The sequence below is a fragment of the Falco rusticolus genome, chromosome 5 (genome assembly GCF_015220075.1).
Source record: "Falco rusticolus isolate bFalRus1 chromosome 5, bFalRus1.pri, whole genome shotgun sequence".
Classification (NCBI taxonomy): domain Eukaryota; kingdom Metazoa; phylum Chordata; class Aves; order Falconiformes; family Falconidae; genus Falco; species Falco rusticolus.
Window position 1 is genome coordinate 75,185,549 of NC_051191.1, and position 27,410 is coordinate 75,212,958.

At 46.3% G+C, this 27,410-nt stretch overlaps 1 protein-coding gene across 1 annotated transcript; it reads left to right on the plus strand.

Moving 5' to 3' along the window:
• The first annotated feature begins 853 nt into the window (after positions 1-853).
• SSPN (sarcospan) lies at positions 854-27,410 on the plus strand. Its single transcript, XM_037390398.1, has 3 exons — positions 854-1,292; positions 14,936-15,022; positions 20,484-27,410. Exons 1-3 carry the CDS (start codon positions 963-965, stop codon positions 20,847-20,849), a joined length of 783 nt encoding a protein of 260 aa, XP_037246295.1. The 5' UTR covers positions 854-962; the 3' UTR covers positions 20,850-27,410.

The window sequence follows — 27,410 nt, forward strand, 5'->3', positions numbered from 1 at the left end:
CTGCTGGTGTGCTGTCCCCAGACATCAGCATGAGCCAAGATATGGACAAAGTGCAGTGACAGCAGGCCTGCAGTAAGACATCCCTCTTTCTTTCAGGTAATGTAAACAACCTTCCTGGTATGGATAACTTGAAGCCCTGGAAACCTTCTCAGCAGATGTTCAGCTCCATGCGCTACCAGTACCTGCACAGAAGCACCAGTCCTCATTGCTGGTCCCTGTCTGCCTTATCATAAAACACGCCTAGCTGTGCTTTTGCAACTTTTGGGAAGAGACAGGATTCCTTTTGGCTCTCCAGAATATTAATTTGAATTTTTATTTGTGTTGATTTCATACTTTCCACACATGTAGTCAACTCCCTCCCACTGAAATGCACCTATTTAATCTGATTCAGCTGGTGTATGAAATGTGTGCATTGTGTGCCTGGTGCTGCGTGGGTTCACCGAGTTACGCTCTGCGTGCCAGTAATCCCAAGGGGAGCCTGGCGTGATGAGCTCCTACCTGCCTGCTTCGGTGCGCGCACAGACAGAGGCACTTGATTGCTCCCGGCTCCCTGGCGAGGCAGATTTCCGTCCTGTTCATCAGCTGGCAAGGGAGACTTTCTGCATGCTATTTGCCTGTCCAGCTCCTCCACAAACATGCACACACGTGTGTCCTCACACCTATGTAGCTGTGGCAGCACGCATGCTCAGCCGTGTGTGCACAGCCAGCCCCCGTGCAGAGCTGGCGCCTGCCCGTTGGCAGTTCACTACCCCCCTTGAATCCCCCTCTTCTCTGGGCTATATGTGGCATTTTGAAGCTCTGACAATCTGCTCCAAATGTTTTCCATATTTGTTCAGCCTCCTTGATTCAAATACCAGGAACAACTCAGCCAGCACAAAGCGAAGCTTTGGGGGGCAAAAAAACTCACACCCCCATCAGCGTGCGCACACAGACAAGCACGTGAAAACCTAAAGTTCATCAGCATGGGAAAGGAGGAGGAGAAGAAAGCCCAGCACAGCACGTCCCTGAAAAACCAGAGCCAGATAGGGAAGGCACCCGAAGGGGAGAAAAGCACCGACTTGAGCAAGACGCAGGAGTCCGCGATGAAGAAGAAGAAGCAGAAGAAGACCAAGGGGGATCCCAAAGCTGGCCAGGAGGAGGAATCCCACACTTGTTGTGGCTGCCGTTTCCCGCTGCTGTTTGCTTTGTTGCAGCTGGCATTAGGCATCTCTGTAACAGTGCTGGGCTTCCTTATGGCAGGCATCAGTTCTTCTCTGCTAGTCAGAGACACTCCATATTGGGCTGGGATAATTGTAAGCATAAAGTCTGTTTCTCCATAAAGTGCCTTTGCCAACATTAATGCAAGCTGCATGATGCTCCACTTTAGACTAACCAACTGCATGCACAACACCATTTGAGTTATGCTAACTATAAATATTCCTGGGATTAAATGTCTGGGTATACTTTCCTGAGGAAACTGCTCCTGCAGAATAACACAACCTTTCGTATTCTTCCCTGCAATACCAACAGACCTTAAATAAAATACAGGGCTGCTGTTCACTAGATGTATATATTAGCTTGTGCTTTGCAGTGAACTCCTGCCTGGTGATGCTGAAAGAAAATATGTTGGTTACTTACGCTGCCTTCCCTCTTTCCCCATCAAACCATAACAATTAGGTTTTAGAACTGAGAGCATAACTCTGTAACTCGCAACTTTTAGCTGAGCGCGTCGGTGATAGCGAAAGGAGAGCAATGGCTGTCTTTCGAGTTTCCTTGCTGTGCTGTGTTGAAGAACTGCTGCAATTTAACCCCCTTCCTGCCCGCTGCTCCCCAACTTCTCCCCCAGCGGAGGGAGAGACCGCGTGGGGCTGTGGGGAGGGGGACGGCACTGGTGGGTGAGTAACAGGGCAGGGAAAGGGACTCTGCTGTCCCAGGGCCCGCCGGCAGCACCGCCAAGTCATGCGCAGTTTCGAGTGACACGCCAGCCTTGCCACATGGGCTGTCGGGGACAGAGTAAAGGGCAGGGTCCTGCTGGGCAGAAATAGGAGGCATTGGTGGTGGGAAAGCCCAGGCTGGTCCTCAGCACTGGCTGCCCCTGCAGAGGTGGGGAGGAGTTGCCGAGTCTTGGTGTCATGCACGGTGTGACTCTGCTCATCCTGTGTGCTCGGGGACATGCAGTTTGCCTGTGGAGAGACAGGGTTGGTGGTTATGAGCCTGGGATGTGACATGGATGTAATTTGCTCTGTAGTTTTTGTCCCTAGGCAGCAGGCTTCAGGAAAATATATACTGATGTGTTAACACTGTTTTGGGTGTTGTTAGACAGTAAGAACTCCCAGAAAATAAATTTGTGTTTAGGTTCTTAGAGAAAAGATTTCTTGATGTGCTAAATAGCTATAGGAGCATTTCCCATAAATGTAATTCCTTGCTATCGGAGGGTTATCTGAACACCTGAACTGTTTGGGGTTTGCTGTATTAATCCTGCTGGGCGACCCTCCAAAGAGTGGAAGGAGAAGAGCCTGAGCTCCCAAAGGAAGAGTCATCTCACCCTTCTTGTTTCTCTTCTAACTGAAGAGGTATCTAACAGTTCAGTGATGTTTTGCAGGGCAAGAGCCTGCCCTTGCCTAGGAGGAGAACTTCCTCCTGGGTTTTTGACTGTTACAAGCTAGCCAGGGGGGAGTACAGATGATAAAATAGTGGCATGTGACATTTTCGCTCCTTTTGTTTATTTTGGGGATGTCAGAGTATGTCTTTTCCAGATAGCACTGGTAGTATCCCAGGTTTGAAACAGCTTTTTTGCTGGAAAAAGCTGGGGAAGGAGTGAGCTGGACTAAACTAGCACACAGACAGGGATATGAGAAAAACCATGGCAGCAGCCCCTGGCCCATGTGAATGTCATCAGTGTCCAAACAGCATCCAAGACAACCACATATGCCTGATCTCCTTCAGGGAGGCCTGGAACTCCACCAGAGTCACTACTTTCTGAAAACAGAGCTCCAATGGCTCTTGTTTTCAGCAGCAGCTGCCAGCAGTAGTGACATTTAGATGCCCACATGAGGCAAAGTTCAGTTGCTTGCAGAGTTCCCCCCTGAAAATCAGGCAAAACTCACCATGTGAGTTCCTGAGCTAATCCCCAACTCAAAGCAAAACTCAGCTCTCAGCCATGGTGGTCACCTTCCGCACTCACCATCCAGCCAGGATAAACCCGGGGGGAGCACAGCTCCGGGGACTGTGCTGGCTGGGGGGGTCAGGGCTTCATTTTGCTTCATGTTACAGGGTGCCCCAGCTATCGGCACGGCCGGAGCACCCTGCGGGCTGCAGGTAGGAACCCCTGGGGAGGGGTTACTGTACCTACAGTCTGAGTCAGACAGTGACTCTCACCTTGGGAACTCTGGTGGGATGTTGAGCCACCAGCACATTCAAATGCAGTTTGATTCCTCCCTGGCTCAAAATGGCTTTTGGTGATCCCCTGTTTTGCCCTCAGAGTGATGGCCGGACCATGCACTGGGGGCAAGTGGCCAGGCAGGCTCCTGGGGTACCACGCTCCTCTCCTGCACCCTCAACCCAAAGCAGAAGGGAAAGAGAGATCTGGTGTCAGCAGAGAAGGTGGTAAAAGGGAAACCGGTGCTAGAAAGGAGAGGCTGAGGTGGTGGTGCAGCCCCGGAGCCTCCCAGCAAGAGAGTGCATGTGGAGCATTGGCCATGGCTGATGCACCATGGGGCAAAATGCAGGCGGTACAGACGATGCTGCATTTACTCTGTTCCTGTGCTGTGATGCCTCCGTGGAGGTACTTGGTGCCCAGTGGGACATTGGACAGAGATGGCTGGTAGCTGCGGAGCTGGAGTTTCTGGGTGTGCGGGTCACAGGGTGCTGCTGGCGAGCTGTGGCAGGGAGCGTGCTGAGGACTGGCCTCTGGAGAGCTGAGGTGAAACTGGTCCATGAAGGAGGACTCTTGGCTAGGACATCTTCCTGTGTGTGGACTGGATGTCCTATGGCTGGCTCTGGGGCTGCTATGGGAGGTTGCATGTAGGGCGTGTAGGCAGGGGATAGATGACCCACGTGCTGCTTGAGAACAAACCTCACGGCAGGAAATGACTTCCCAAAACTCATTAATTTGCACAAAAATGAGCAACAGAACAGAAAGATGTGGTGTAAAATACCAAAACATATTTGTTTTAGTAGCATCCCACTCAAGTGCTCTCTTTAAAGGACTTGATTAGTATTCAGAATCCAGAACTTAAAAAATCTATTATCGAGACCTTTTTAGCAACATTAGAGATAATGGGTGAAGCTCATTCCTAGTGTTACTCCTTTGGAATTACACCAGGGCTGGATTTGACCCCACGGCTGTTAATGCAGGATGACAGGAAAATGAAGGAAAATTGCTAATGTGTTAAATAGGCCCTGATTGATTGAAAGATTATTTTTTTTTCTTCTTTATTAGTGGCAAAATGGTGACACTATTCCTTGCCGAAAATCAAGTGCTTTAGCACATTACCATGAATGAAAAGGAACTTATTTAGAGAGGAAGCTAGAATAAAATGCTACCGAGGAAAACCATGCAAGGCAGGCCGAATTAAACTGGTTCAAAACTTGACCACCTAGGTTTGTGAGGATAGAACAGGCCAGGGACTAAGTTCACCATCTTGTGGAATAAACGTGGCCAGTGATCTGCTGACGAGGAGTGGAGGAGGTGCCCGGCACTGAATGGGTTCCCTGCAAGGGCTGCCTGGCACCGTCCCTTCCCTCCCGCAGCTCCTGCAGAAGGAAATGATACAGCTTGCATTGTATCAGAAGTGTTTCACCCCATGAAAACCACTTAAAACCTGCTAGTCTGAAACGCATTTCTTCTGAAATCTGTGGGCATTAGTCAGAAACCAAAGGAAAGGTTTATGGACAGAAACCACAGAATCTGCATGATTTACCACTTCTGCTTCAGGTTCAGCAAACTAGTCCCTGTAAAATGCCTCTGCCACATTGCTAGGGACAGGCAAATAAATGCAATTAAACACAGCGAGGATGGCATTTGTTTCACCTACTATTTATTATTCTAAAATAATACATATAAATGTATCCCTTTACAGAAAAGTTGTCCAGGTCTGAAGCAGCTGCCTGTCTCCTCTGTGAGACCTGTCCCGAGCACCTGAAACTGCTGGCTGGACCACCCTGGCACCTTCCTGAGCCTGGACAAACTTCACAAATCCACCCAGGAGTGCAGGGCTTTCTTTTTTTTCTGTGCTTTGCCTCTGACCTGCTGTGTAGCCTTTGGGCGAGTTACTTAACCTTGCTAAGACTTTGTTATTTCCCCTGTAAAGTGGGGTTAATAATGGCTATCTGTCACCCCTTGCTTTGAGATCATTGGATGAAAAGTGTTGCAGAAACAGTAGATATTAATGGTATCCTTTTCATTCTTTTTCATTAGCTCATGGCCTTTTGACACCCAGAAGAAGAAACGATGTATTTCTCCTTGAAAAATCCGCTCTTAGATTATTTCCACTGTGATCAAAAGTAGAGAGTATCAGAGTTTTCACAGGCAAGCTCCCTTTTTGCAGACTCAGGCAGTTAAGAAAGTTACAGAAATGCTCATCAGAAATTATTATCCAGGGTGTTTATTATTTCTGTCAGAAAGTTATTTAAAATCCATATATATGTATGGATGTACATAAAATTGGGATTTTAAAAACATTTTAAAAAATCTGTTTCTCAAGCAGCTCGAGGCAGCAATCATGGCTCCAGCTGTCCTTTATTTTATTGCAAAAAGTGTCTCAAAAGATCTGCCGTGGGCCAGGCTCCCAGGTCAGGAGCGCTGACACTTCTCCTTGCTCAGGCGCTTCAGAGCCACATCTCCCCGGGGGTTTTCCCAGATCAGAGGGTCCCTGAGCTTTACCCAAGGGGTAGCTATGGTTCGTTGCTTTTTAGCATCTGTGTTCAAGCATTGGTTTCTCTGCCGTGGTGGAGTGAGGCTGATGTGGGGTTTTGTGGTGCAAAAAAGCAGGCAGACTTTTAACTGAAAAAGCAGTTTAATTATTCTTCATTTACCTGAAGTCAGAAAAGTTTATGTCTATTTAATTTTTCATACCTTTTTTTAAAGAACTCTTAAAAAAAATAAACCAAAAACTTCACCAAAGGAAATTAATTCTTTTATTGGAGTGTCTCACAGGCAAGGACAGATGAGACAAATCCCACAATGGCTGGAAAAGCCAGCTGTGAGGGACAGTTTGCAGGAGACAATGGGCGAGAGAGAGCGCGTTGCATGACAGCATCAGGGAACGGTGCAAGACAGCCTGGGCTGGCGCAGCAGTGTGGCCAGCTTTCATGCTTCAAAGATCTTTCGATGCTTAGTACAACGCAGGTAGCAAACAGCCAGGACTGTCTCCCGACGCTGCGTATCCCTATCAGATGCTGATAATTGAGGTGTTTGTTTAATTGATGTACTTCTGCATGACAGCCTGACTCAGATGGCAGGTCCTGCCACTGACTCAGCATGTGCTTGTGGGCTGGTTAACCTGAGTGCCAAAATCAATAGTGGTGCCTGTCACAGGCAGTGCTGACCCAGCATCTGCCTCTTTAGGTTGTCAGGGTTTGCGTTGCTTTGGGGCTGGAAGGGCAGGAAGGCAGTGTGACAAGCGCCCTGCACCCAGCACCCCGTTTGGCTTGTGCAGCTCTTGGCGAAGTCACTCCAGCATCCCCAGTACCCAGGGAAGCGGCAAGACCCCTGAACTTAAGCTGAACTTTTGAAATGGTAGAAGGTGGCAACAGGGAGAGGCCAGGGGATGTGTTTTTCATCCTGAAAACGGGTACAACAATAGCAATGTGTATAACTGTGTCATGGTTTAACTGAAACCAGGACAAACTCTTAAGGGAAGCTTTGAGAACATTGTGAGATGGATGCTGAAAGGATGAAGCATCATATACAGACATCTGGGGAAAAAAGGATGGTACCATGCTATAAAATGATACAAATTAGAAACTGAGGCTAAATGTGTCCTGATGATTAGCTGGGGTTGGTTAGACCTGTGCTGTCTGGACCAGAAGGGATTTGCTGTACCTCAGCTGTTCCTGTAATGTAGATGGTTTCCCTGGCTCAGTGTAACAAAGTTGTTCAAGGGCCACGTTGTGTCTGACAGTTTCCCCACAGATGAGGCTCTGTGGATGTTTGCACCTAAAAGCCTTTTGCAGAGGGTCTATCACATGATAAAATGAAGCAAACCTGTATGGGTAAACCCCCGTCAGCCTCCTTGCATTTCGCTTTCCAGATCCTCCCACCTGCTGGATATACCATTTTTCCATGAGGCCAAACACTCTGGCTGCACGTTGGTGGCCCTGCCAAACATCAGACAACCACTTTAAGCATGAGGCAACCTTTTTATCTTCCTAGAGAGGGTCAATAATTGGGAAGCTTCCCCAGCTAGAGCAAGAGGCAACTGAACCCCTTCCATATTGATATGGGGAATGATTGACTATTTAAAAAACTCTGAAATATGTTCTCTTTTAAAGCCTGAAAGGAGACACTTTCTTGTTAGCCCTGGCCCCTTGCTGGTCTTTTTTTTTTGTTGTTGCTTTTGACACCTTTTCCTGCAGCAATTGTGGAGGTGGCTTTCAGTCAGGCTTTACCTCCTATACAGCCTTGCTGGGTTTTTAACTTTTACTTGTTATAAGGGAAACCGATTTCAATTTTTAATAAAAGGTGACACTTAAAACTGGTGCCATCAAAGCAGTTAATGGAAATTATAGCCATGCAGGCATCCATTTTTTATACAAGCTAGCTTCAATTAGCCATGGGCAAACATCAAAAGGCTTGAGGGAGGACTGCCTTCAAGAAGAGCCCCCAAGTTTAGGTATTTAATTGAAGTATGTGAAACTGTGGACGGTATGAACGAGGCACACTGCATTAAATATGCTATGGCAAGGTTTCCAGTGCTTGTTTATAGGCATATACGTATGTAGAACCAGAGCTGTATTCTTCAGAGCCCTCTGCCATTAAAACTTACCATTTCCTAAGGGTAACTGTGCACTGATGCCTCATTAACTGAAATCCATACTTTTATTTTGAACAGGGATAAAGTGGAAAACTTTTGATGGGAAAAAATGTTGAAATGTTCTGAAAGAACAGTTTGAGAAGGTGTCTGCACACCAGAGGTCTGTGTGATGCGTGGTCAAGTGCTGATCTCAGCCTGGACACCTCTGTGGTTTAACTCGCTGGTCTAGCTACAGCCTCAAGGGGAAAGAGGGAGGACATCAGAGTTCCCAGCTGGATTACGTTTGTGCAGAAAGCCTAGATAAGATTTGGAGAGGGAGATTGTTCAAACAGGTTTCCTCAGCCTAGGTACCCTTATGACTATAGAGATGATGGATTTCCATAGCTTCACAGTCACAGACACATTTCAAACCATGAGTCATGTTCATACAGTACTCTCAGTACCATCCTGCACTTCTCATGTTGCAAATCACTGCTGGCTCTGGGAACTTTTAGATTTTTTTTTTGTTTTTTGGTACCCTCAGCTGTTTGATCACCCAGCACCGTATTTCTGACTTAACAGCAGTAATGGACTGCAGCTGCAGCTCCTGGCTTTGTAAGTGATGGCAGTCTTTGCAGTGCTTTGTTGCTGTGGGAATTTAATCTTACCATAGCACAAGTGACCAATTTCACTGCTGAGCAACTGACCTAAACAGCAAAGATCGTTACAGAAAAATATGATTTAATTGGATTATGAATGTTCTTGCAGGGGGTTGATGACTTCACAGAATTTAGAAGAAAGTTGAGCATCTGTCACAGTGTGTTATTGCACGGCTTGAAGGGACCCATAGTAAAGACATCACTTATTTTGTAGGTGGGACAGGGATGGTCAGATATTATGGGGTTTATGGCTGTTAAGAGAATGATTTCCTAGACGATGTTGTTCTTTGCCTGCAACCACAATATACATGTTTATCATTATTATTACAGCTATTATTTCTGGAAGTAATTTATATGCAACTAGACTGTCCCTAAATCTAACAAAAAATCTATAAGGAGAAAAAAACATTATGACATAATACCTCTGTGTGACAGATTGGCTTCTTTCACATGTGGTAGTGAGAGCCAGGCTGACCTGAGGGTGATGAAAGCTAGAAGAGAAAGTTGCCTGTAGCACCCATTTTCATTGTAGTTTTCTCAAACCTCATAAAGCGAATGAACATCAGCGTTGCTGGCTGCAACAGCCTGTACAGATGTCTGGCATCAGAGGATCAGAGGTGATCCTAGTTCCTAATGGCAAAGCCAACAGGAACATGCTCTTTCTTGCATTAAAGTCTGCGTCCAGTGGGAGTGTTAAATTTGGTGGATAACATGGCTTCTCTGAAGGCATGGAAGGCAGCTAAACCTTTCTGACAAGGTGGGTGAGCTGTCAAGCCAAGTATTGCCTCCCAGGGCAAGGCAGAGACCTCAGAATTAACTAGAAGAGAGAATTTCTTTACTCTTGTCCCTACGAACAGAAACATCCATAGTGTCTTGAAGTGCGCAACTATAACTTTTCCATAATGGAAATCTCTTCCTAATTCTGTTAATAGTAGTTTTCCCCCAGAAGTCTGAAAGTTTACATTCTTACCAAGAAGGAAGAGTTCAACTGTGGGTTTTAGCAATGCTGTGTGGCATTGCACTCAGAGTATTTGAGAGGTACCGTCTTCCAACAGGTTTGCTTTCTGCCCCTAAAGGTTGTTGCAGGAAGTTCTTGCTAACAAGCCTGCACATAAAGAGCAGAGGATCTATACTGTATCTTTGCAAATGTTTGCAGCATTTGCTTTGTTCTGAGGAGAAGATCCAAGATGCTACTTTGAACCAGATTTTTGACTCCTTCCTTCATTTCTTGGTGAATGTTTCCAGCTCTCCTGTTTTACCAGCCTTACGTGCCAGGGTTTCCAAGGTATTCTGGGTACGAAGCACTTTCCTGGAGAAAATCACCTATTCTGTAGCAACACTGGGGCTAAAACCGTAGCAATAACAAAAGAAAAAACAGTTTCAAAAGTATACAAGGGAGAGATGCAGACATATTAGAGCAATCTGTGGTTTTGAAATCTGTTGAAAGAAATCAAACCACATTAATATGTCAGTGTGCAAAGATAATGAACGCAAACCACAGCAAAAATTTATGCCCTATGTGATCGTATTTCCCCCAATTACGTACATTACATAACCATCTTCATCACTGCCATATGGTGTCCTTGTGCCACTTATATGCCTTGTGCTTAGCTCGTGCAGGACCAGACATGGTTGCACTGCAGGGAGGTAAGGATGGGGAAAGCAGCTCCTTTGCCCTGACCCTCGTGGTCCTTGCTGGGTGGCGATGTCTGTGGGCTTTGTCCAAATGCCCTTCTGCATTGCCACCTCTGTTTGTTCCTGTCAGAGATAATCAGCCTGTTTTTCTCACCTGTGACACTTTTAAGAAGTGTAGTAAGTTTAGTGGAAAGGACAGAGTTGGCTGGTGCAGGAGGATGCCGGTGCTGTGCTGGGCAGGGTGTCAGCCCACCATGCTTCAGTGACAGCTGGAGCTCTTCAGCACAACAACATTGGCTCAAGTAAAGCTGATAGTGAGAGATTTTGGGTACATAAAGCTGGAGATCAATCTTCTTTACTGCTCAATTTCTGGTTTTGAGATGATGGAAATATGTAAAGGCATGATCCTTGCAAGTGCTGAATGTGCACTGTGGTACGGTGTCAGTCTTACCGTTGAAGCATCTGTTTTGCAGCAGTGTGTGAGGCTTCAGCCTGTGAGAAACACCCAGTTGTGCTAACCTGTGTGTGCGTACAGAGAGTGTTGGTTTGCCAAAATTCTGAAGGGCCAAGGACTGCATGCTGGATCTCTGTGGGTGCAGGGATCCTCCCAGGAAAATCAGCTGGGACCCACTCCCAAATGCAGTTGGGATCAGGTTCCCTTCCTGACGAAATCTGTAGGAACTGAATTCAGATCTCATGACAACAGGCTCTAGCTCTCTTTAGGGTGGGGACAACCCCGAAAATGCCTACTTTTGTTTTGATTGTGGTTTAAAACCCCAGTAATTCTTAAGTTACTTTTCAGCTCTGAGATGTTCCTGCCCGATAGAAGGAAGGCCTGCAGCTTCCCACAAAAAAGAAATAATATCAAAACTTTTCCACAGGATAAACTTGAAAGTTTTTCAGCCAGCTCTAGTAAACAGCTGTTTTCCCTGGGTTGTGAACTGGGGGATTCCACAGGGTATGCTGTAACTAAAATTAAATCTGTACCCTTCCTAAATACTTTTGTATCACATTCTAGTCTTTTTCTAGACAGCACTTTTCTAAATTTAAATTCTTTCCTTGGGTAACCTTTCACGTCACTAGCTATTCCGCAAAGGGTGTGTTAGTCCATCTGTAAAACTTTGAAATAGGATCTTGAAATAAACTTGGGTTGAAATTTCCTCAACGTAGAAATGCATACTTCTAGATTTCCAGATAACAGTTGCAAGAGCTGATCTAATTAACCGCTATTCTGCAGCTCTTAGGGAATCTATTTTATTTGTATAATAAATGCATACCGATTGGTGGCAAGCAAGTGCTAAAGCAAGTTCAATTGCATTTTATGTTGTGTACTTAGTCAATAAGGCATTGGAAACGTATGCTTCACGCTGGGATATTGCAGTGGCTACTGAAGAACTAGGACGCAGGATTACCTAATGCTACTTAGCAATCAGCATCAACAGCATCTGTAACGTGCCTGCAGCTGTCTTAGTCACTTAGCGGGTCCTAACAAATATTTACCAGAGGATTTTTATAGTTATTCTATTACACTTCACAGGTATAATTCAAAATGGATCTATTAATAATGTATAAAATAGGAGCATAAAGCTGTTTTCTACACTTTGGTTTGCTCCAATGAGTGAATTTACCTTTAAAGAACCGAAATGTAAAAAATATATGGGTCATAATTCTCAGCAGTATTATTTTTACCATCACTTACAAAAATACACATCTCTAGTTTAAAAAAAAAGGTTGGTGTGTTGTTACAAAAGAAATACTTAAGCCTTCTCAAATATCCTTGCCAAGACTTGCCGGAATCCTGACCCAGTGTAATCTTTTATAAATACCTCTCTACAAATGTGCCTCTTCAAGTATCCCTGAGTATATTATTTAAATCCCAGAGGAACTTTAGAAAGTGCGTGCAGGAATGGAAATCCTTTTAAACGACAGTCTTTTGTATGGGAAGCTTTCTGAAGAGGGAGGTCTGATCCTGCCACATTGAAAGCCAGCAGGGTTTTTGCAGAAGTTGTACGAGGCACTTGATGGTAAAGAGTAAATTCCACCATTGGTATCTGACTCTGCCCTAGGAAATGAATGCAGCTCTGTCAGCTGTCTGTGGGGAAACGGGAATGGGAATGGGAGACCAGGCACAGTCCCATGATATCTCATGGGAGTAACCTGGAGGCAAACGTAGCCCTCAGTTCACGCAAGTGTAAATGCCTGCTAGTGTAGCTGAAGCAAAGCAAATTTGATTTATTGCTCATAACAAGATCCATCAGCACCAGATCCTGAGAATACTTAGGTCTAGCTTTGACATGAGCAGCCCTTTGATTTTACATGAATTTGGGGATGTAATGTTAAATAAGTGTATTTAAGACTTTTTTGGGGGGGTTGTTTTTTTTTCTTTTTTGTTCTCGCTGCAGGTTCTTTCCTTCAGCCACTGCTGCTACTGGGGGTATTTATCATTTGGATATTACTAGAGATATGATCTCCTTAAGATTTAGGTTTTATGGGCATGTTAATTGAATTAAAAGATTAATATACAGTGCAAGGGACCAAGGACACAGGCGATTAATCCTGAGAAATAAAACATGTTTGAGTCACACAGAAGCTCTATAGGGCAAAAAAAACCCCCAGCACTGAAGGACCTTTGACAAGAAAGGTTGTTTTTTCCCCCGACAACCCTGTCAGCTATGGCTGTCAACAATAAAAAGAAGAAAACAAATAAATTGGAGGCCATGTGTAAGTCATAGGACCAGAATATAAATACACATGACATGGAAAGGAGTAAATAATACTGACGCTTTCTTTAGAAATGTTCTCAGGCAATACTTCCTATTCATGTCCTACTGAAATGACATGAAATAAAACTTCATGGGAAAAAGTGTTATTAATCACACAGGTTGTTGATGGGCATGACTATCCGTGTGTGGAGCAGCATTCTTCCTTTACAGGGTGGCTGTCTAGTGCCTTACACCAATACTGCAGATACAAAGAAAAGTTTGGTATTTTATGCATCAGATCACAGAAGAAGAGTGTTGAACCAGTGCTGTCTAAAAGGGCAGCTAGGCAATTTTCACTGCAGGCCAAGCACTCCCCTAGAGAGCTGGAAATCGGGATGTGAACAGCACTGAGCACAGCCAGAGCATGCAGCAAGCAGGCGAGGACTGGACGGTGAAGGAGCCCTGCACTCCTGCAGGCATCTCTGCAGCACAGTCCCAGCCCTAATCAAAGGCAACTGGCACCTGGGTCCCGCCCCAGAGGGCAAATCCTGCTGCTTTGGGAAAGCAGGAAGCCCCAAATTAATGAGAAGTCTTCAACCCTCCCAAGTAAAACGAAGGGGGGTGGGGGGGGTGGGTGTGGAAATACTGATTCTAGCAGTAGTTACTGAGAATTTAACAGCTATTGTTTATAATCGAGATGCTCCTAGCAAGGAGGCCAAGACTTGCTGCTGGTCCTGTGTGAAGAAGACAAGACCTTTGAAAGCACACTGGCTGATCTCAGCTAAGGTCTACATTAAGGCTTACCACACCTGGACCTTTTTTAAAGGTGTGATATGAAGTGCCATTTACAAACACATGCATCCCATCCACTCACCTGTTTTTTCAGGGCAACCCAAATCATGCATGGATTCTTCCAAGCGTAGCTTCAGCCGCTGGCAATGCCCTCTTCTTCTGTGGGTGCAGTCCAGACTCCCTGGGTGCCCTGACCCAGACCCAGCGGCCCCACGGTGGCACAGGGAGCCCTCACTGGGCACCTGGGGACATGGCTTCTCTTGTCCAGGCAGGGGGAAAGCTGCCGAAAAGCAGCAGTCCAGGTGCAGAGCTGCTGCTCCTCTGTCCTCCTGTTAGGTCTGCTCATTGGTCCTCCAAAAACCTGGGAGAGGAAGGCACTTGACCGGTGTGCATAACACCATGGGGGGACCCAGAGAACACTGCTTAAAAAAGGAATGTGTATTTACTGGGCTTGCTCCTCAGAGCAGGATCTTCCCTCCTTACATGGTTGGAAAATGCCTACCAGTGAATATCTGCTCCTGCAAGTAAATCTCAATCTTCAGAATTAATAACAGACAGCTAAATGAATAATAAAGTGCATAAATAATTCTCCATTACTGTTAACCTTCAGCAATTACTGCCACAGGGCTAAAACACAGTCTCAGATTGCAGGGGAGATGTCATCTTTGGTAAGGTGTCCATTCTAGGAGAGGTTGAAAGCCTCTGCTATACACTGTGCTGCTTCGTATCCAGTGGCAGCTATGGTTAATGGTTTACAGCCTGCACTGGTGACATAAAACCCCTGTCAGCACCCAGTGGTACATAGGATGGTGCTCCTTGGGCTTGCAAGCCCAACTTCATAAGCCTTCTGCTCCTTTTTGATCGTTAGTTACATGGACAAAAACTTGAAACACTTCCTAGAGGCTATCGCTGGGATGTGTCTTTGTAGGTAAGTTTTTTGTGAGTCTCTGAATAAGTTTTTTGTGCCTCGGTATCTGTAAAGTGAAGGTTAAAGCTCTTCCCTCCTCAGAAGTGCATTCACACATACAAGGCTCTTACATGCATGGCTGTAGCCCCTACTCAGACAACCTCACTTACACGCTGCTCCTTGAGTTATGATCCTGCTAACGCAGAAAGGTGTTTTGGCTTGAAAAAAAAATATTTTTGTGGGTTTTGTTTGTTTGTTGTTTTTTTTTTTTTAACTTTGACACAATTTACTTCTCTTCCCTTGCAGGTCTGTGTTGTGTCCTTAGTGGGATTTGTTATGCTTTGTATTTCGTACCAACCTGACGAGAAGACGTGTGTGCAGTTCACAGTAAAGGTACTTCGACTTTTTTTAAATTTCTTTTTCTTCTCATGTCGTTAAATATAATAAGAAAAGTTGATACTGGGGATATTTTTAAGACCACATGAAAAGAAGTGAAAATGCACCTGAAATGCAAGAATGGTTTTCCGATATTTTTCAGGCAGCTAAGGAAGAAACTGTAGCCTGTAAAGGGGAAATTCAGATAACAAATATTTCAAATCAGAACATGATACAACTTTATTTGCCGTGTTTTAAGACTATCAAAGACATTCAGACTGACAAAGCTGGAATAATTTGGGACATGTTCAGTGAAAGATAGAGGGTTACTGATTAAGTAGAGGTATTCAGAGAGGGCTGGGTAAGAAGTAGGGTGGCATAAAATGGGTCCACTTAAATCAAGTTTTAATTTTTAATGTGATCTAAGAAGCATCTCAGCATCTTCCCAGCAGTTTTGCTCCTCGCCATGAAATAAGAAACAGCATGGCCACAGGCAAATTAAAAACTGTGGCTGGAAATCTCTACCTGCCCGCCTCCATGGCTGGGGAGAGAGAGGCTGTACCTGAGCGCTGGCAGCCGTGTCTCAGCGCACGGTGCCTTGTGTCAGGGCCAGGCAACAGTGGACATGGGAAAGTGTTAGCAAACCATGGGAACAAGCATTCTTCCACGAAACAAATCCCCTTCCAAACATTGCAAGAGTAGTGCAGAAACCATGCATGATGCCCCGCCTCAGTTCCCAAAACTGTGCTCCATTGACACTGGTGAGTGACGAGAAAAGAAAGGCTGAGAACACTTGTTCCAGATGGGGCATATTTAACACCATTTTTCTGGGCTGGTTTTCCTTATTATTGTAATTTTCAGGGCTCTTAATATTTTACAGACACATAATAACCAAGGAAAATACCGACGCAAGCAACACGAAATAACAGTGATTATTAACTGAGAAAGGCAGAAGGAAATCAAATGCAAGGAACAGCTTTTTGAAACCTAGCATTCATCCTCCCTCAGATATTAGACCCCGGTGTGTCTTTAGTGCCTCTCTCAAGCTTCTCCTGTATTTACATAAAGAAAGGCAGAAGAACAATTGTTCCTGCCCTTTGATTGGCTTCACATTCTTGCCCCATCACCTTTATACCCACAAGTAAGCGTTACAGCTGCCCAGGGAGCTGCTGGGCTGGGCGGGATCTGCCACGCCAAGCTTTTTATTGCTTGCCCTGCAGCATTAAATTGAACTTGGCATCCAAGCAGGAAGGGAGTCATCCCTCGTGGTGGGAATGGCATGTCAGGCTGGACAGCCCAGATGTTTCTGCCACCCTTAGCAACACCACCCACCCTGGCAGTGAGGAGCATGAGCCATTACTCCTGCAAGAAAATAAACATTTTTAAAGTGCTCCACAGGCCATGTAAAATGGGTCATTCCTCATTACCTGGCAGAGTTAGAACTAAAGTCTCCATTGAAAGACTTCTGGTTCAGTCAATAGCCCATGTACTGTTGCCTTCACAAAGCACCCACCTCCCCAAAATCCACCTTCCCACCGTTTTCTATTGCACCATACCACAAAACTCCATCCTTCATCATTCACAAGCTGCTCACTTCTGTCCCACATTCCCACATCCCCACTGTGAGCTGTTATCCCACAGTGTCCCCCACCCCCACCCCCCACCCCTGTCACTCCCCCCCTCCCCCTGTCACTGCTCCTCCAGACAAACAGCTTCTGGCTTCAGGGCACATACCTATTTTAAACAAAGTAGGAGCTGAGAGTCTCCTCCAGAGCTTTGATCTAACAGGTCTCATCTAAATCTCCAAGTATCACTTCTCAGATCTTCAAATGTCTGAATCAAACAATGAACATTAGCTATTTGGTGACAAGGCTGAGGATGCAAAATTACAGTCACGAGACAAACCCAAGCAACTTGGGTCATTCTCTGCTCCGCCTGATGCTTCATCCAGCACCAGGTTTAGCCCTATCTGTTGGGACAGCCCTGACTGTCCTCCTGGACACTTGCTCCCCAGTCCAGGCCCTGCCCTCGCACTGGTGGCTGTTGCCCACCGAGGTTGCACGTGGCTGCTGAGCACCATCCTACATGAAAATCCTGGCTGGGCTTTCCCAGAGCACAGTAAGCCATCCAAGATCCCTTGTGTAACCCAAGAGTCACTTGGAGAGGAGGACCACACACACAGAGGCCTCGGGGGGTTTGGTGAACCCCTGAGGTGATCCTAGATCCTATGACCACTGTGAGTGACTCCCTCGTGGTGGGAAATGGGAGGAGACCTTTGCAGTCCTCTTTGCCTTCCTCCCTCTCGACAGCTGCTTCTTTCATTTCATACTTGCGTGAGTCCTGGATCCTGTTAAAAAAGGAGATGTTAGAACTGCTTTCAGTAGAAGTCCTTTCCTGAGACTATTGCAGGCATCTGCATCACCCTGTGCATCCATGAGAAAGGGAGACCACCACCCAAAGTGAGGGTGGCTTTGCCCCTCAGGGGGACAACAGTGGGTCCCAGGCTAAATTTCTGCCCCTGCCCCACCTCTGCACCTGCAGGATGCATACCCTGCAGCATGGCAGAGCAGCATGCCCAGCTGTTACGTGTGAGTTTAAAAGGGCAGATCCTCTTCCCTTGGCAAAAAAAAAAATGACCACATAGGAAAATCTTGAGGTCTCCTGTGGACTTCCAGGGCTATTAATTGACAGATCACTGTGGTGCTCATCACAGCATCTCCCACGGTAGCATGACACCCTCTACGCCTGCCCAGCCAGCGCCAGCAGCCCACACCGTGGCACACACCACAGTTCCTGTTCCCTGCACAGGCCTGCACCCGAGCCACCACCGCCTCCAAAAGGGGTCCCCTGGATCCACGTCTGCAAACCTTTCTGGTTTCACCTCTGATAACTGTTGGAAGCCTTTTCCACGAGGAATTCAATCCATCTTAGGTTATTTGTTTTCTTCTTGGCATGGAGCAAAACTAGTGCCAGTAAACACTGCTAAAATGTTTCTTCCCCATATGAGGAATCTGAAGGAGGATGAGCTGCCAGGCTCTGACCTCATCATATGCTGTCTCTCCTCGCTTCCCTTTTCTCCTTCTACTTAAGCAGCTATTGCAGTGCGTAGCTCTCTGAGGCTGTTAAAAAACAGCTTTCCAGTGGCAAGTTCTGGTTCCTGGGCAGAGCTCACTACGCAGTTGTATTTGTGATGTTGAAGTTGCCTCCAGGTCTGGCATGTGATTAATCTGCAGATGGGATCTCAACACTTGCTGTCTTGTGCTCCCTCACAAGCAGTATTTGCATTTGCCTCACCTTTGATATTTGGAAATTTGTTCATTTTCTGTTGCTTGCAGAGAGATTCCTCTGCAAACATCTTGTGAGAATAATAAGCTATTTGGAAATTGCCCTATGTCCCCACACATCTCTGTTCGCCTCTGAGGCTTGCTGTAAGAGCTGCCTGTGTATCTGGACTCTGAGATTTCCTTCCCTTTAGGTACATAACAGGCAAATTCTTGTTTACTGTACCTGGAGTGTAACTTAGGTTGTGGATTTAATGCTATTTTGTCCTGACTTTGGATAGAAGTTGGCAGCTAAATAAAATACATACCAAGGGAGGATCAGGCACATCGTGCAGTCTTGGCTTAATATCTCATTTATTAGGGAGGCCTGATTCTGTCTTCTGCTGGTCTGAATCCAGGGACCTGCAGCCAGTTCACTAGGACTTCTACATTGCAGAACAACTTTCATCCCTCAAAGAGGAACAGTCATCAACGTTTGTCCATTTTCCGTTTTTCCCATCAAATACATTTGCACCATCTTTTCAAGTAATGTCATCGACATGAATTACCACATTTTTGTTTGGAGGAGACCCATCAGTCAGTAGCACTCCGTTTTCTGTGCACTTTATATGAGGAGGTGTCCCCATTTTCCAACTTCACCTTTCCCATGGACCTTTACCTTGAAAGCTGTGGGGGTAAAGTAATTGCATTTAATAAGAGCCACCCTCATTTTGAAGCTGCCCTTGGTTTAAGGCTGCAAGGGAAGTCATTAAATTTAATAGTAGCCAAGTCTTGGAAACTAAGATCTTGCTGTAAGAATTCGGTCATACGGGGGAGAAAATGCATATAGTGTTTTAAGATCCGCAATAAGCCCGAAGACTTTTTTCAGGCTGGCAACTGAATAGAAAGATTGATTCACACTGTAGATATAAGACAAATACACCAGGAGTGTGAATTTTATCAAGACATTCATACTTGGAGTTTCAAGGTCATAAAAAATGCTTTTATATTGATAGTTTGCTTGTAGTATTGAGGTTAAGGGAGAGAGAGAGAGAAAGAGAGAAGCTGCTGTTTAAAATAACAGATTCCCAACCACGCCATGTGTCTGACAGATAAGATGCCAAGAAAAATAAATGTTTTTACAGTGCTGAACAGAACTAAAAATGCTATTTTGGCTAAACACAGAATACGATTTTAATATACATTCACACATATTTTGTATGCAGCACAGCTACTGCCAGTTCCAGCTATCGAAAGCAAGGGAGGTCCATATGCTGTGGTACCCAAAGGTCTCAGGTGCAACTTGGAGTGACAAAGGCCCTGAGTTGCTGCCAGTTCCCATGTGTTTGTGGGGTGGACCCTGTATAGCTATCCTTGATAAAAGCCACCCTATTTTAAAGCTGCTACTGGTGTAAGGAGCAGTGGGGTGACAAGCAGACCCTTGTCCTTCTCATGTCATAACACTGAAAAATGAAAGCTGCTCACTGCTCTTTTGTGCCTTTGAAAGGCTTCTCCTCCATGTTTATGGGGCAAGTTTTGGAAGGAGATTGAGCACAGCATGTGCTTTCTCATGGAGATTTGCATTCCCGCTCCACAGTAGGACCTAGGAAGCAAAGCAGGCTGGCTGCATTCGCAGGGCCACAAGCAGGAGATCAGCCACCTCACTGCCTGATTTGCAAGTATAAAACAGATCTGTTTGGGCATGCAAACCAAGAGCCGGGAATAACATACGAGCAAAGTTTCAAAAACACCTACTTCTCAGCACAGCCTGGGATAAGATGTCAGCCCAAGCCTCAGTCTGCTGAGCTCTGCTTCAAGGCAAATGCAATAGTTTCTCTCAGCTGATGACTGTAAGTCTAGCCAATGCAGGTACAACAGTAGAAGATGCTCCCTCCCTCCATATAAAACTTCTGGCTGTACAGGGACACCAATTTCCTGGTGCTCTCATCAAGTCTCAAAATTGCAAGGCAATACTCATATAAAATACGCAAGGTAGAATTACTAGTTCTTGAGATGACCTGCTGGACTTTGCATCGCAAGGGAGTTAGAGTTGTCTTGCAATTTTTTAAGCTCACAATATCCAGATGGTACACTGAATGCATGCATTCCCTGCAAAGTACATGTGCATGCACTCATTCTGTGTTCCTCATTCTCTGTGTAGCTGGAAAAAGAGTGGGTTCTTTATTCTCTTTCTTTTTTTTTTTTTTTCTTTCTTTCAGCTAATGTATTTTCTCTTGAGTGCCCTGGGTTTGGTTGCCTGTGTTTTGGCCGTGGCTTTTGCTGCACACCATTATTTGCAGATGACCAAATTTACCTGTGATACCATACTTGAGTCCTGCCAGTGCAAACTGGACACTGCAGACCCCCTCGGCAGGACCTTTGTCTACCAGGATGCAGCTGACTGCGGCAGCCTCACCGGCATGCTCAACCTGTACTTACTTCTGCAGATGGTTCTCAATCTGATTGCAGCCCTGGTGTGTCTTTCAGCATGCTTCGTGATGTGGAAACACAGATACCAGGTCTTCTATGTGGGCGTTCGGTTCTACCCTTTAACTACTACCAACTGCCAGCAACAGAAAGTATAGGGTCTGGGCTGGCGGGGGTGGGTGGGGGTGTAGCCAGGGAATGGAAAATATCAGCGTACTGCCACCATAGATACCATGGATGGATGGGTGTTTATAAGGTTTTTGACAAGGAAGAACATTTACACAGCTTTAACGAATATATTTTTCAGCCATTTAAAGAGCATTTCATATGGCTACTCTTGCAAAAGGTCTCTTGTGAGATTATGTAGAGGTTGCAAAGTCCTAAAGATGCAGCTGTACAAATGCTCACCAAAGAGGATCTTTAATAGCCATAGTCAAAATAAGAGCTTAAAAAATCATCGGGAACTCGTGTGCAGGGCTACAGCCATTAAGAAATAGGGTCCATTTCCCTCACCGGTAGGTATCTGTTCTTGCCTTCAGAGAAGCTATACTGATTTCTGCCAGGCAAGGATCTGGTCCAAACGGCTTAAGTATAATTATGCTGATCATGCTTAGGGAATATATTGTCTCTCAGATGCTCTGGGTATAATCCACACTAACTTGATGGGGATTTACCATATGGAAAAGTAATAAGGGAGGTTAAGACCTCTTCTGATACAGGTTGAGACCAACAGCAAAGTGAATGTATTGATGACTGCCGTATAAAATATATATAAGGCTTTTCAGAGTGACTAATGATATAGGTTACCTAATCCAATTACTAAGAAAAAACAATATGAGTGTGCTGACTAATGGCGATTTGGTGGGCCCTGCTTGAGACCCCAGACAGATTTCTGAAGTGTGAGTGCTCAGCACTTTGTGAGAAAAGACCAATTTAAGAAACCTTGAGTTGCACTCTTAAAGTGGAGGACCCTAAATCACCAGTCACATTGAAAGCGATGTTGACATTGCTGTAATTGCAGGCTCCCAAACCCGGCGTCTAGCCAGTTCCACCAATTATACTCCAAGCACAAAAGGCCAAATGCATTTTTGGTGTAACTTCTCCGAAGACAATCAGCCTTACACACCAGCAGTGGAGTTGGGCCAACAGCCCTGAAAGATATATCCCTGCAACAATGAATGTTTCTGAAATGGGGTGGAGAGAGGGAAGCAAGAAGAGACTGCCAGTCTCCCAAAGACATCGTTTATAATGATGAGGGCAAAAGAACAACGATTTCTTAATAAGCAGTATGGAATGACAAATGTCATTCAAACAGTGCTTTTTCACCCTGAAAGTGTGGCTCTGGAAGTGCTTTACATCTTATTAGCCTTATACCGAGACAAGTACGTAGGTTTGTCCCTCAAACTGTCATTTCCACTTGCACAGCATGGACTTCTAAATGCAGCATTTTGCACTGCCTGATGATACATGTCTGTGCAAGGGCGAGGCAGCTGGTGCTCACGCCCTGCCATGACTAGGGATTTCCCAATCCTGGCCAGGGCAAGGGTGTCTCTGAGGTAGGGTGGAGCAGTCACATGCCAGTAAAAAACGTGCCATAATCATTAGCAAGGAGGAAGCAAATAAAATTTCTATAAGGCTTCGAAGAAGCAAAAACTTTCTGTTTCTGCAGCAAAAACAGCTACCAGGAAGTCAAAAAAACCCAGTCTGGCAAAAAGCTACTTGTCTAAGTAGCTCTAATCCTACCCAAAACCTGTCTTCCATATGTGATCACCCATCATCCCAGGGCTAGACCAGCATACCTCCAGCATCAGAAGATCACAGCGTAGTTGAGACTCCTGTGGTCCACCTAGAGCACTGCTTGGTGTACATGCTCAAGACGTAGCATCACCAAGGTGCTCCTTGCTAAGCTGCAAAGTAAGGAGCTTCAGAAAACGAAGGTTTTTGAGACCAGCTTCCAAATGGCCTTTTTTATGCACCTAAAAATAACAGTAACTAGTAAGCATGGCTTTGAAGGGTGCCTGTTTGCTTGCGTATGTGTAGCCACCCATCCAAAGCCCTAAGCCTGGCTCCCAGGCATGCTCAGAGCAATTGGAGACAGCAGCGGAGTGTGCAGGTGAGCCGGCCATGGAAACCCGGCCGTGGGTATCGGCAGGGCTGTCCGTGTGGTGGCAGGAACCAGCCCGGCCCCCCCAGCTCCAGCAGGGCAGCTGCAAGCAGCACTGGTGGACCTGTTCCAGGGCCACCCTCCTGTACGAGATGGATACGTGGGGGTGCCTCTCACCTGTCGCTTGTACTCAGGTGTTGATTTTTCCCCCAGTCCTTCACACAATGCCAGCTGTGCTCTCTGGGGAAGCCTAGGGAAGAGGATACAGCTTCCTCCCACCTATGTGACCCTTGCTGTGCCTGCCTCTCCCTCTGGCCAAAAATGCAGCTCTCCTCTCCACAAAGAAGATGACGAGAAACAGGAACGGGATTGAGGGGAGCCAGAGTGGCTGCTCAGCTTTGGGATTTCCTTCTGCTCTCTCCAGACGCTGAGCCCCGATGGCTGGTGAAGCAAGAGCAAGGCTCTGCTGGCAGAGCAGGACATGCTCCCCACCCTGCCCTTTCCTAAATGTCCTTGTTCAGAAGCTGGCTCGTCTGCAGTGCTCTAGCTCTGGCAGCAGCGAGCTGGTGTGGGAGACGGCTGGCTGGCCCTGGCAGAGCAGCATTTCCACCAGAGCCGGGCTTTTGTCTCCTTAATCCTTTGACCTCCCTCTCACCCACATGTTTTCATTCCCAGTCTCCCGTCACCTCCCAGGTTCTGGGCTCCCAGAGGCCACCCCTATTAGATGGGCTGGGCTCACGTTGCATGGCCTCTGCCTACTCACCCTGAGCTTAAATTTGCTGGGACTCCTCTAGAGCAGGACAGACGGCGGTGATGATCACGGAGTCACTGCAAATGCCTTCAGCGTGGCAAGGGGGAAGAGAAGGGAGATCTGGATGAGAGAGCCTGTTCTGCTTGGCAGGCTGTGCACCCCCATACCAGCACACCCTCCGCTTCCAGCCACCACCACCAAGCTCACTACACTAAGCAGCGCATTGCAGTTTAACACTTTGCTCTGGAAGAAGGCAATATTAATCATATATTCTGTTGGTATTTTAATGCTTAATGAATAAATATGGGGTATTTTGATCTAGCAAAGACTAACTTCTGTATTAATCTCTTTATATATCTCAAGAGCATAAAATGAAAACAGGTGAGATGGGGAAACGGACACGGTAGCTTTTGGAACCAGTTTCCCCCTGGGTATGGTTTTACAACATGTATTTTGCTCAGATCAGTAATTTCAGAAAGCACTAATTAAAGGTTTTTCACCTCCCACAGCATATTCAGGCAGCTCCCAGCCTTTTCCTGGTGTCAGAGTCCACACGGACTGCACCAGGAGAAAGGCTGGGACTAAAAGGCTTGGAAAGGACAGAGGCGTTGAAGAAAAAGACATTTTATTAAAGTCTGGAAATTTATTCTCTGGGTGAATTCCACAGGAGGGGGTAGAATTAAACTGCTATGGACACACAGAATTTGTGAAGGACTCGATGTAATTTACCCTCACAAACCCAGGTGTGATTCTTATTTGTACCCTGGCCACTTTACACTGTTTTCCCAGTGTAAAGGGGTTGTAAAGATAGCATCAATCATTTTTACACCCACTTTATGGCAATTTTACACAGCTAAAAGGGCCCTTTGTGTAAATGAGAACTCAAGCCCTAGAGAATTTAATAGAGAGGAGATCCTTTCTATAGACTGCGCTAGACCCTCTAATAGGGTCTATTACTGGGGTATAACTCTCTGCTGGGTTTTATAGTTTAGCTTAAAGATCATCAGTCTCGATTAAATTTAGTTCTGTGAAACTTTTCCAAAGGCCGTAACCCTCTGGTGACGTACCTGCTCCTCCACCCCGAACACACGCAGGCAGTGGTGGTGTTGCATGGATAACTGCTTGTTTTTTAAAAGGCAAAGCAGCAGCTACCACTTTCCTCTGGCTCTGAGGCATTCTGATGTTGTGCTATGCAAATACTGGAGCGACAATAACAGCAACGAAAAGGGAACCGAGACACAGTGCCTTACATGGAGCCAAAATGTCACATTCTCAACCCCATCAGGCACTGAGGTGGCACCCGTTCCTGGTGGGGGTGCTGCGCTTTGTGCCGTTCTGCCCTCCTGCAGCTGCTGGAAGGACAGGGGCGGGTGGGCAGCGGGGAAGTGGTGCCGTGTCCTGGCCCCTCGCTGGGGCTGCCACCAGCCCACTCCTCCTGCCACCACCTTCACGTGATGGCCATCTGCGCCTTGCCGGCCTGGCCAGCTCTGCGTGGGCACCGCTTGGAGCTTTGCCTAAAAAACAGCTCTGCACAAGAGTGCTGGAAACTGTAATTGACTCACAGGACTAGTTCTTTTTTTTTTTCTTCATGCTGCCAGCCAGTGCAATATTTGCTTTGGGGGCCTTTCAAAACAGAAAGCACGCTGCTAGCGTGTGAGAGAAGCTGCAGTTCAGGTCCTCTATATTTAGAAAGCCAGGATGTCATACCTCCCCTTGAAATTTTCATAGTCCCCTGCACCCCACCCACCCACACAAGTACACATGCTTGCGTCTGGAAAATGTTTTTCGGTCTTAGCAAAGGGTGTTGGCTTAGGGGGGATTCAAGGGAGGTGCAGAGGAACAACAGCAGCTCAGTCCTGAGCGTGAAGCTCAAAGCCTCCTTAAGGCACCGGGCAGCACGGCAGGCAGTGGGGACCCAACGCTCCTGGCCAGGCTGGGGCGGCTGAAGTCAAGGATCTCTCCTGCTGTCAGCCTGTAACGTAAATCCCAAGGCAGGACCAAGTTTTTCTGAGATGTATGCAAGCCCGCTGCCGTGTCACGTCAGGCAGCGCTGTACCTTCAGCTGACAACATCTTCCTGAGCTCATTTTTAGGTGGCTGCCTGTGGACTGTAGCACCTGTAGCAACAGTTCCGAGAAGATGCAGTTTGGTGCTAGCTCATCTCAGGTCTCTGCAGTACCCCTCCCAGGGATTTTTGCTTTCTGCTCTGCTGCTGCCTCCTGTAATCACTGGCCAGTAACATTTATCCTCTGCTAAACTGGCTCTGTAGTCAAATATTATAAATGATGATTGCATCTACAAAGACAGGCGTATATTTCTCTTTTGGTTTTGGTACCTGATTTCCATGCCTTTGTCCAAGAAGTTGAAAGGCTCATCTAAACTTCAGACTTGTTGGGGGTAGGTGGGTGGGATTTCTTTTTTCTCTTTTTTTTTTTTTTTTTTAAAGAAGATACGGGCAATGTATTTCCCTCAGGGATGCATTTGTTATCATAATGCTTTCCCACTCCGCAAAGCCATCTTTGCATTAAAGTGTAGCCATTAAGGCCTGGTGGCTGACTGCAGCGAGGGCATGGAGGGGAGACCCGCCACGGCTCACAAATGACTCCCTGCTTCACCCGGCTGTACCCAGGTATTCCTGCCTGGGATGGGCATCCGAGAGCCAGCCGCTGAACACAAGTGGGAGCCCAACCTGAGCCGAGAGAATAGTTTGCAGAGGGTGATTTGAATGCACGCCTCTCCTTCAGTCAGATGTATTGTGAATGATAAGCGCTGGGCTTGACCTCGGGGTATGGGAGAGATGGAGAGTGACACTGATGAAGGCAGCCCTCAGTAAGAGCCCTAATTGTCCTGGAAATGAGATATTTGTGCAAGGCAGGTTTTTAACCCCATTTCACTCTCTCTGGCTGTGTAAAGAGAACTGGGATTTTTAATGGCCCAAAGATGACTGAAGAGAGATTTCTTCTTACTTCAGTGTGAGATTTCTCTTTCACCAAAACTATGATGAGAGGAAGCCTTTGCCTGATCTGTCTTCCATTGGGCTGGTTGGGAGCATCATTGCTGGAGCCAGAGCTGCACAGATGCATCTTTTTGGGGACATTTTCTTTCACCTCCACAGCTCCCAGTGCTGGCACAGGGAGGGCAGGGGCAGCTGGTGGCCCAGATCCATAACACGCCTGAGTCAACCAAGCCCTGTGGCTATCCCCATTTATACTGACTATACTTGTCACCAGGGAGTTGGTGGGATAGTTTAGGGAAAAATCATGATGGAAGAACAGAAAACAGACATTTACACTTTCCCTTCCACCTTGTGAATCCAAGCAGGTGGGCAGCACGCACAGGAGGGGAATCAAGGGAAGCTGATGGAAAAGTAAAAGCCTCCTGTCTTGATTCACTGCCCCAAGCCTGCTAACACACTGAGAAACAGTGAAACAGGACAGAAGAAAGCCACCATAAATCAGGCACTCTAAAGGCTTTCAGTTTTCATGATCCAGACTGGTGTTATGTCAGGAACGTGAAAAAGAGTATATTTGTACGGGCTCTTCCCTGCTGGTCCAAGTCTCCCAAACACCAGAGCACTGCATCAGATGGGGACCCAGCCAGCCAGGCTTTTTGCTGATGGACTTTGCTGTCGCCACAGGAATTAAATTTTGTAACCTAACTGGGCTGAAGGGTGGGGAAGGGCAGTTTGCGGGCTGTACTCATATATCCATATATACTCTGTTAAGGCTACTGTTTTCAGATTCAGCATTTTTTCTTGCATACAAAAGGAAATGCTAGGATCTTGGCTTGCAAAAATCTGTGCTCCTGAATTAACAGGAGTTGCACCTCCACTTTATTTCTAATAAAACTTTTCTCACTTGCCTCA

Bases quoted from the DNA above. Each gene is read 5' to 3' on its own strand.
- SSPN (XM_037390398.1), top strand. From the start codon at position 963: ATGGGAAAGGAGGAGGAGAAGAAAGCCCAGCACAGCACGTCCCTGAAA. The intron at 1,293-14,935 runs GTAAGCATAAAG...CTTCCCTTGCAG, and splicing joins CATATTGGGCTGGGATAATT to GTCTGTGTTGTGTCCTTAGT. The intron at 15,023-20,483 runs GTACTTCGACTT...TCTTTCTTTCAG, and splicing joins GTGTGCAGTTCACAGTAAAG to CTAATGTATTTTCTCTTGAG.